Source organism: Dromaius novaehollandiae, chromosome 17 (genome assembly GCF_036370855.1).
Source record: "Dromaius novaehollandiae isolate bDroNov1 chromosome 17, bDroNov1.hap1, whole genome shotgun sequence".
In the NCBI taxonomy this organism is placed as follows: domain Eukaryota; kingdom Metazoa; phylum Chordata; class Aves; order Casuariiformes; family Dromaiidae; genus Dromaius; species Dromaius novaehollandiae.
The window spans coordinates 3830796-3841350 of NC_088114.1; the positions used below are offsets into that span (position 1 = coordinate 3830796).

General features: G+C 42.3%; 1 protein-coding gene across 3 annotated transcripts; it reads right to left on the reverse strand.

The window, feature by feature from the left end:
* Window positions 1-503: 503 nt before the first annotated feature.
* On the reverse strand, window positions 504-10527 carry RNF34 (ring finger protein 34). 3 transcript variants are annotated; one of them, XM_064521971.1, is made up of 6 exons: window positions 10400-10527; window positions 6546-6764; window positions 4730-5119; window positions 4340-4402; window positions 3908-4109; window positions 504-2429 (listed from the first exon to the last, which is right to left on the reverse strand). In XM_064521971.1, the coding sequence occupies exons 1-6, from the start codon at window positions 10403-10405 to the stop codon at window positions 2242-2244; spliced, it is 1068 nt and encodes a 355-aa protein (XP_064378041.1). In that variant the 5' UTR covers window positions 10406-10527; the 3' UTR covers window positions 504-2241. The 3 variants fall into 3 exon arrangements, with proteins under 3 accessions (XP_064378041.1, XP_025970440.1, XP_025970439.1); XM_026114655.2 differs by lacking the exon at window positions 10400-10527 and adding an exon at window positions 9772-9883; XM_026114654.2 differs by lacking the exon at window positions 10400-10527 and adding an exon at window positions 9565-9883.
* Window positions 10528-10555: the final 28 nt, after the last annotated feature.

Below are 10555 nucleotides of genomic sequence, written 5' to 3' on the forward strand. Positions count from 1 at the left end.
ACTTAAGAGGTGAGTGTAGTTAGCCTGAGTTGGTAAATGGTCACTATATACATTTCCAGCTGCTCTCATCCTTCTGTCACGTGTACAGAGTGAGCCAAAGTACTGAGCTTATTTTAACCAAGTAAGACTTGTAGCAGTGCCTGAAGAAAAAGCTCATTGTCAAGTAACATGTTGATGTGTCCAACATGCTACAGCCGTGTCTTGGTTCTGAGCTCTGAGCAGGCAGCTTCCAGTTGTGATGAGCAAGGAGAGACTAACAGGAGGAGCCCCTATTTCTCTCATGCTGCAGGTAGCAGCTCCAGTGCAGTCGATGCACACCATCCAGTGCCTCAGCGGTGACATGCACCAATACATTTTTATCAAGGGGGTGGGGGAATAACTGTGTAGGCCTAGAGCATCTAGGTACTTCAAGAAGAATGTTAAAGTTCAACACTGAGTTGCTGAATCAATAGTACTCATGGGGGGGGGGGGAGGGGTAAAAAAGAGACACACAACCTGGAAAAGCCCATCACAAATCTTTATTAAACTTGTGTGGCTGAGAATCAGAATGGAAATAATGTATACGGTATGGTTTTCTTCATTGGTTTACCACCCACTGAACAAAGACTCCAGGAATTAAGTACTTTAAAAAGTTACATCTAAAAAATAAAGCCATTAAGAGGTTTGCTCCCTTCTGAAAAATAGCCAGCACTGTCTTTAAGATGTGGATTTTATTTTGCAGAGCTACTTTCTCTTTTTTTTAAGCCTGGCAGCTAGCTTAGTTTTCCACACCAAGGAAAAGAGCAGGAATGGTATGTAATAAAGCAGAGGTAAGAATTCTCAGGTACTACAGCCTGTGCAACATTGCCGAGAAACTGCACGTCTTTAAGTTTAGCTAAAGTAGCTGCAGTCGCCTGCCTTACTTAGCTACCCCTTGAACGGCTTCAACTGGAAGCCTCCTATCTACAACTGCTGTCACCAGCTGCGCAGCAAGGCCCCACGCCCAGGACGGCTTCTCTGCCCCCTCCTACTCCAGGGCTATCAGCCAGCGCCCAGTCTCTACTGCCGGGCGCGATACCAACCCCCCCGCACGAAAAGGCATCAAGAACCCGGAACTGCACCTAAGTTTGGTAAGGAGGGAGCACCGGTCCCAGACTTAGGATTTTTGCTTCAAGAGGATGCTGACCCTACTGAGGGTGAGGAGCCCAGCTGGAAACCAACTGGACCCACACAGGATTACACACAGGTCACTCAGCAACTGAAGTGGAAGCTTGTTTAATAGTGGCCCAGTCTTGGTTACAAGTTTTAAACAAATACCATGCTTCTTTTCCCTTATCCTTAATAAAACCCTACTTGTTTAAGGTTAGTAATACTATACATTCCAAGTGTTAGCAGCAAGTAGTTTCATGACCCTGATTAGTATTCACAGTAACATCAGGTTGTCGGCACATGAAGTACAATCATGTAAGATTAATACAGTTACAATAGGCATGAATGGATTAAGGACCACAAGAGTATGTTTTAGTATACTCCTTTAAAAAAAAAAAAATTCTTACTCCGAAACTTCAAAAAAAAACAATGGGTATTTGGACACCACATGACAGAGCCCTGTAAGATGACGATGCTTGTTGCACATTTACAAAGAATGGCCAACACAATACACAGGTAATGACAGACATTTTTGAATGAAGCAATCAGCATAAAAATAGATTGCCTAAGAACGTCTGTGCAGGTACAGTTAATGGCAGTGCGTTCTACAATCTTATTTCTTAGACTGTTAACGCTGTTGCAGGAACAGTGTCAGAACAGTTACATTCTATATTTAATTACATAAAAGCTGAATACTCAACTGATAAAATTCATTGCTTCTAATGCACTAGACAGTGCAATAGTCTAACGATATGGTCAAGGTGTTTTCCTGACCATTTATTGAATACTTAATGCAATAATTAAAGGTGATATTCTTCAGAAGAGAGCAAGACATGATTCTAGGTCAGCTGTAAACAGTTTGACTTGAACAGTTTGTGGTTTTAGAAGGTAAGTCAGGCAGCTCTATTACTGTACACACAGGCATCAGACTGCCCAGCTGTAAGATCAAGTACACTGTAGAAAAGTGATTCACAAACTTCATATCCTGCTGTTCAAAATGTTATGGTTTATTCTGAGCACTAAAATCTGCCATATGCCCAAGCTTCAGTACTCTTGCTCACAGAAATCCTGGAGTCAAAGGGCGACTATAAAAAATCCATTTTTGGTCTTCATTTAAGATTTAAATACATGCACTGCTCGTACAACATACTGTCGACAGATGGGGCACTCACTCATTCTTTTGCCGCACTTCGTGCACGTGACCATGTGACCACATTCCAGCAGGACACAGTCGATCACCGCATCCATGCAGATCCGGCACAGGTTATCGTCGTTGTCGTTCAGCTGCAGCTTCTCCCCCTCTGCAAAGCAACGTGTCATATGTTCGGGCTGCACAAACCCAGTGCAGTTCTAGCCCAAGCATCCATTAAACTATAGAGACAGCCTAATTTGGCATAAATTTGTTCTGCAGTACGTGTACAATAGTTCTTCTAGCCCACAGAAGCTTGCCTGAGAATTATTCCATATTCTTAAGAACAAACACACACACACCACCCCCCCCCCAAGCTAACAGCCAATATTTGGCCTCATTCCTTATACTTGGGATTGGAAACGGTCTCCAAATTTAGTAACAGTGAATAATGTGCTGGATTAAAATTCAGAGCATGTTGTTTTCCATCTCTTAGCTTACTTCATTTGGAAAAATAAATACTTTCATAAGATTAAATGTGGTAGTACAGAGTAAGGCAAACTAAGAAGTGGAAGCCTTAATCAAGCAAGCTGTAAAGATGACAGAAGTGAAGAAAGCCTGTCAAGTTTCATTGAAAATAGACAACATGCCCCTTTAACAGCCATATATATTCTGTAAGACTATGTGGAAAAAAATCCTAAATTTGATTTCAAATAGTTTTTAGATTTTTAGTTGACAGGACTGAGTCTCACTTAAGGCATGTTTTGACCCTCAGAGCAGTCCTACTCAAGACAGTGTGTGGCCATCATCATCCGAACCTTTCTCCACACTGGTTTCCCACCTGATTAGCTGATTGTTTCACACCCGATTATCACAGCTGCAACAACATTGGTGCTGTCACAACCTGGCTGTAAGGTGGCCCAGGGCAAGTAAGTTTTCCAGTCTCCACAGCTCCCTGATCTTTACCACCTGACTGCACAACAGCAGCAACGACCAGCTGCAGGAATGCACAGCCAGGCAGGAATTTCTCAAGCTTGTAATGACATCAAAAAGATGTTTCTCAAATTATCCTTGGCTCACAGGAATCAGTCTGCAGCTTAAAGACTGAAATTCAGTGTAACAAAGGTCAGAAGATTACTAGTCATTCAGCTGGAGCCACAGAACCACCTTATCAGGGAAACATGGATTTACACCAAACCACTTGTACTTGGATTTCTGCCACTGTAGCTTTTAATTCTGTACCACAGTAAAAGACCTGAATTCTTTTGGCCTGGAGAAAGCTACTGCAGAAGCTCTTCCACTAATACACTGTGAAACCTAATAAAGGTCCTGGATGTGCCCAGCCTTTGTCCAAGGAACTGGTTTTCAGTTGTGCGATAAAACTTTGTTATGAGAGCTGAAGTGTCTGAGCCTTTTTTTTTGGGGGGGGAGGGGGAGCCCCAGAAAGCAACACAATCCTTGAAAGTCTTAATTACTAATTAGTACTATGTTCAGCTATTCTAGATGCAGCTCGAACTGTGAAAAAACACCTTCCAGTTATTCTAGCAAAGCACTGAAACTAAGGTGACAAGCCCTTTTGTTGGCAGAACTAGCCAGTGGAGACCAGAAAAGAAGTAGTTTTAAGAAAGTGAGAATTAAATACAAACTTACGTGTCTTGTGGTTTTCCTCACTCTCTCTGTATAGTCTGCTCACTTTTTCCACAAGTTCCCATTTTTCACAGCATCCTGAATAGTTGACAAAATTACATGCAAGTATTTCCTTCAGCTGCCGAACACTCAACCCTTCAATGTCTTCCGGACTTGAAATATCAGACAAAGATGCCCTCGCTCGCTTTCTGGACAACCCAGGGGTCTGAAAAACATCAATTGTACGTTTTTAACTCTTTGTCCTAGTAATTTCAGAGCATCAGATTTGTTCTGCTTTGTCGCAGATTACATTAAGCTGCAACTTGGCCAAAGTTTTATTCTCTTTAAAGCAACTATTTACAAATATCTGTTTTCAGAAATGCTGAATTCTGAAACAACTAGAGCACTTTACAGCATCACATGCCAAAAACATTCCTTGGATAGTTCTTCTCTCACCTGCTCTTCTGCACTTTCTTCTTCTTCTTCTTCATTATTTACCAAAGATGCTTCAGTTTGTCCCTGTGTACAGAAGGAAACTAATTAGAATAAAAGAAATACATATTCATTCTAAAATATTTTCCTTACTGTTCCAAACTGATAACAGATGACAATAACATTTTAAAACTTCAACTGCTACTAATCATTATGGATTTAACTCACTTCTAGCAGCTTAGATGATAGTAATCTTCCATTTTCAGGTCAGAGATATAGAAAGGGATTTCGCCTACCACTCCAACTGGTGTTTTGGTTAGTTTCAAAGCATTGCATTAAAAAACAGGAAAAAAAAGAAGGGGGGGAAAAAAAAGAAGAAAAGCTATATCATAAAACACATTTGAATTACTGTACCCGTAAAGGTGTTCCATTTCCTGTGCTTCCTCTTCTGTTTGCAAGTTCTCCTTGAGAAGACACTGATACAGACATAGAAAACGGATGAGTAAAAAAAGCGGAAGTCTGTGACCGTGAAGAATGCAAGCTACCAGCGTCCGTATTCTCCTGAGAACCTAACCCATGATGGCACAGCACGAGATCCACCAAGTCTTCTTTCTCCCTACAAGTATCTGTTGGTATGTTTCTGAGAATCAGATACTGACGCAGATCCTTTACTTTCAATCTCATTAACTGCGGTCGCTGAAATGCTGTTTCTTGTAATAAGTGACAAGTAGAACATCTTCTGAGATTTTCTTGTAAGACTGAACAAAGCGAGCAAAAATCCTTCTTGCAGTCACAACACACATGCTAAGCAGAAAGACAAAATAACCAGTCAGCTGTATGTGAGATATTTACCAGTGCAGAAAACAAATCTATAGGCTGCTCTTTCCTTCTTCATACTACATCATTTACTATTGATTTTAGGCTTTCAATAAAATCCTAAAAGTGATGTATGCCAAAATTGTTAAGTATATAAAATTGCTTTGTCAAACAGTTTTGCGAGTGTTCAAGGTTTATGTAGCTTTTGTAGCAATACTGAAAGCTGATTTGAGGCCTTAATGAATAAAACATTATGAATGAAGTACCTAAACTGTAGTTTACCCAGTAATTAAACAATTTTATGGTATGTTAAAATAGTTTTGAATACACTAAGTGTCACTGCTTTTTTTCACACGTGTAAAACAACAGTATAATCCCCAAACTTAAGAGAATATACTTTTTCTCAGTTGATTTAAAAAAAAAATAAAAGCAAGCGTTAAATGTGAGTATCCAGTCAGCAGGTAAAGACTCCTCAAGTGCCCAGGTGTCATTTCTGAGGAGAGCTTTGCTCAAAAGATTTACTACAATATACAGAAGCTAGAATAAGCAAGACTTTCAGCAGCAATTTAAAGTGATCTTCTCATCCACCATGAACAAACCCAAACTCCTCTTTACCCAAGTTCTTCAGGATTTAGTAAATTAGTATTAGCTTCAGAAAATGTCCCTACACGACCATTACTTTCACAATGTGCTTGCCGGGCAGATAACAGAATGCTGCAGTAAAAGGAAAGAGGAAACTGAACATAGGAATGGAAGAAAGAGGCTTCAGGTTTATCCAAATGAGCCACAGAGAACTAGGTCACTAAGTGGATGAGATAATGATGCTGGACAATCATGTTACATAGAAATAAATTTAACAGTTTGAATTTTATTTATCTAGAAGCCTCATTAACCCACCAACCTGGCTCCAAATGAAGCAAGAGGCCATTACAGTGTAATAGCATTTCACAGAAATGAACCGGGTTAGGAAACAAACAGAACTGTGCTAGTATTTAACAGAAAGAAGCTGTAATGCTAAGCTGTGAGCTTTTAGCTTTTCTGTCATCCAGTCTGTTCATTCCAATAGCCAACAACTACATTTGATATCGTCTTCAAAAACCCAGGAAGATTTATTTGAATATTCAAAATTCTAAAATTAAAACATGTACCTTACAAATAAGAATCAACTAATTTTTAGGTCACATCAGATCTAACGTGCCACTGATTAATGAGCATGGGATGCATCAGACCTCTTAACTTCTAATCCTGTCTGACATTAATTTCCTGTGACCTCAGAATAAGGCACTTACTCTCTCCTTGGCTATCTGCCTTGGTTTTCCCCATCTGAGGAAATATGAATATACATTCATCTCCCAATACGCCTGCAGATTAGTTGATATTAGTAAAAATATTACATAACAGGAAGTATACTCACTTTTTTCCTAAAATATGAAAAGGAAAGTCCACAGGCTTTGCAAACTATATTAGCTCCTCCTGCAGCTGGAGATGGATATGCTGAAAAGTCTGTATTTGGCGCAAATCTGAATGGGCCAGTACCTCCGCCAAAGCCAGCCTGTTGGCCACGAACAGCTCCAGTACCCATGACTTCATTCAGCAACCCACAGCAGGAAGCCCACATGGAAGTAGCTCCCGCCTGAAAACATTCACAAGGCAGAAAAGGACATTAGTATTTTAAAACCCCTATCATATGTGATTTTCTATTAAAGAGCTACTCCACTCCATCTGTCATCATCCCAAAAGCATGTTCCGTGAATTCCCCAAGCATTAGGAATTCAATACATGAACGTCTATAACAGGCCCAGTAATCTCCACTTCTCAACTGCAAACCAAAGTAGGTAAGATTTGCTTTCAAGAGGCGAAAGCAGGCACAAGGAGCTTGCTTTCGTAACTCCTTTTCTAGCAGAGTTCTGCACAAAACCAAAAGGGTAAGGAATTCAAGGAGATAATGCAATAGCAAACCATATTAAAGAAGGAAGAGACTAACAGCCAATCATAGGTAACCCAAAATATTGACTAGTAAGGGACAGTCGGAAAGGAGAGACGCAGCGATACAACAATTTATCTTAATTAGAGCAGGGCTGCCCCCAGCAGAATCTTCTCCAGCACTAACTCAGTTCTTACAGGACTGGCAGTGGAACTAGACCATTGTTTCCAGTAAAGTTCAGTTTGTTACCTTGTGTTTGTTTACCCTAAAGAAAAGTTCCTAGCTCTTCCAACTTCAGGGTAACAAACTGAACTTTACTAGAAACAATGGTCTAATTTCTCCAAGAATTAAATGTCTTTCAAGCCCTCCCTGGACCTGCTATTTTACTGTCTTATGAAAGGTTTAACAAAAGGAAAATAACTCCAAATAAACTTACTCCATATTGATTGAATTTCAGTTTTGATTCACACAATTTAATCATAAAATGAGCAATACAAAAAAGTCTAAATAACATACATAAATATTACATTACTACTTTCTATCTTTGAAAGTACTTTGCACTGGACTTTCTATCAAGAAGTGCATATTCTACTTAAAGCTGGAATTTGGACTACAAGCTGTTCAGGTCAAGTGCTTAATCACTGTCAGGTGGCTCACTGAAACCTACTGAACAAAACAGCAAACAGAAGCTCACCAGGTTCTTTGCGGAAGGAAGTTGAGTGATACAACTTCCTTTAAACGTAATTTCTCTTCACACTTTTTGCTTGTTTGCTAACTACTCTGCTTAAAGCTGTTCTGCTTTTTGTTCCAGAACAGTATCTTTTTACAAAGCATAAAGACATTAAGCAATTGTGTTTGAGACTTACTCTGCTGTAAAACCTTAACCAAACAGAACATGCACTTCACCTCACCTTCACCTTAATTCACCTGTATTAACTAGACTACTTTCTATATCAAATTGCATATTTTCCCCAAATTGAACACATTTATGTTGGTGTTATGTTGTTATGTTTGTGGGAACTTAACACATAGCCATTGGGGATACTCCAGAAATTCTTCTTCCAAGCCACTGAGCACAAAAGGTGAGAAAAGAGTCCTTACTCTAGAAAGAAGCTACAAGAAACAATGCCATGGGACTAAACATGTTTACAACAACACATTCTCACATATGTTGCTTAAGAAACGTCTCTCTAACCTATCCAAACCTGGTATTTCACTTTCATTGCCGTAAGCTGACATTAGAAGTGTTGCAATACCAGTGGAAGGTACTGTCAGTCATTTTTCTTCAAAGCTGTACTGCGCATAACATCGCAGGCACTAATAAAATTAAACACATATGCAACAATTTACATTCACTAGTCTAGTTTTATAGGTATTTCAAGAGCAAAATTAATCCCAGACACAATAAGAAAGAAACCTCCATGTAGTGGACGCCCACAGTTAGGAAATCCTCCTAAGCTTTCTCTGAACTGAGTGCAAGAAGGACGAACGAGCAATGGCCCTTCCCTGACCCCTAAAGAAGACACAGGTATCCCTGTCAGGTGGCAGAGCTCACAGATACACATCGGACAGACTCCAGATGAACTGTGTAATCAGACTTTCATGCCAATAACAAGCTGTCATTAAACTAAGGCTTATTTTCTACTTCTCAACACCAGAGCATAAAAATAGATCAATATTTGTTTTTCCCCTACAAAACAAATTATCCTAGTTTATTAGGCAAGAGTTAAGTTCAGAAATACAATCTAAAAACTAAAGACTTAACCCAAGAGAACGCCAAGTTTTAAAACTTGGAGTTTTGAAAAGTACTTTTTCCTCATCTTAAAGGAAAGTTGTCAGTTGCAGAAACATTACTCTAATTCTTCACATATTCTTAAAAAATGATGAGCCGGCTTTTATATTTAAAAGACTAAAAAAAATAGTGGTATGCAAATAAGTATAGAAAAAATAAAACGATTAACCAGAAGTGTCTGTCAGAAGCCAGCTTGTTTCACTGTACAACTACAGTCTTTTCAGGGGGTCACAGCAGGAGGAAGACACACAGGGACTGAATGGACATAACCTAGTTGTTACTGCTATCATTACCTGCTTGATTAACGCCTGCTTTTTAGACTGTATTCAATAGCCTGTAACAACTGCTCTTACATCACTATCAGCACTAAATAAGTATTTATTTAGGAAAAGAAATGTTATTCATTTTCATACATGACTATTGTAAGTATCAAACAGAAAATATTATTATATCTACCTTAAGCATTTGGTCATTTTAAGGTAAAATGTAAGGCAACATGGGGATCATTCATTTTCTCCTTAACCTAAATCAACTGCGCATTCCTTATCAGCACTAGTGTCATAAACTGTTAATCGAATCACAGACACTGTCTAGAGTATGTTTTTGTCGCTCTGTAAAATAAGCAAAACCATGCCAAAAACCACTGACACAAGAGAAATACACTAGAGAACTAAAACCTAGGCAATTTCTGCACTAAAAAGCCATTTCTAACTATACCAGTCACGACTTCCTTATTCTCTTCTCACAAGCTGCCATCAGCTATCTTCTCTCTCGGTAAGTTAAACGTGTCCTGTAGGCACAGAAATTCCCTCCGAGCTCCTCCGGTCCTGCTCGCGGCTTTACGTGCGCTGGGGTAACCCGAGGAGAGCGTCCCTCTCCGCCAGACACCGCCGCCAGGCACCGGGCTCTGCCGTTGCTCCTTACACAGCTGAGCGAGACGGACGCGGTATCGCAGCCAGCAGAGCACGAGCGGCGCAGGAGGGATTTGCAGTCCTCGCTGAAACGCCGTGTTTACATCCACGTAACTTCTAACGCCCTGGGTCGAGGAAACCTTTTTGTTTTTTCCCCGCCCCAAGGCCGGCAGCGCCGAGGGGAGGGATCCCGCTGGCGGCGGCCCTCAGCCCGCACCTAAAGCCGAACGGCACCGCGGGGGGCGAGGAGGAGCGTTTGGGGAGCGAGACACCCCCCTCCCCCCCCGGCGCGCTCTAACGGCCGCTCTCCTCACGCGCCGCCGCTGGGTGGAAACGGCGGGGGGGGGGAGGGGGGGTTCCTCAGGCCGCGGAGTGGCGACACCAGGCAGCGACAGGCCCTGCCCGGCTGCTGAGTCAGCGCAGGGCGCCGCGGCTCCCCGGCAAGGCGGCCCCGGACCGGGCACCCGCCGGTGACGGGGCGGGGGAGGGAGGGCGGCCGCTGCCTGACCGGCCTCGGCGGCCTGAGGCGAGGGGGGGAGGGGCGGCGGCGCCGCCCGGCCCACGGGGTCACGGGCCGCGTTGCCCACGCACACGCAGCGACGGAAAAGGCACCTCTTTCCCTGTCGCCGCCCCCGTCTCACCTTCATGGCCGCTCCAGCACTGCCGCCCAGGCCCCAGCGCCGCCACCCGCCACCACCGCCTCAGCCGGCGCCGTCCGCCGCGGCGACCCCGGCGCCGCTCCCCCCGCCCCCCCCCCGCGCGGCGCTCCGAGGGGCCGCCTCACGGAGGGCGGGCCT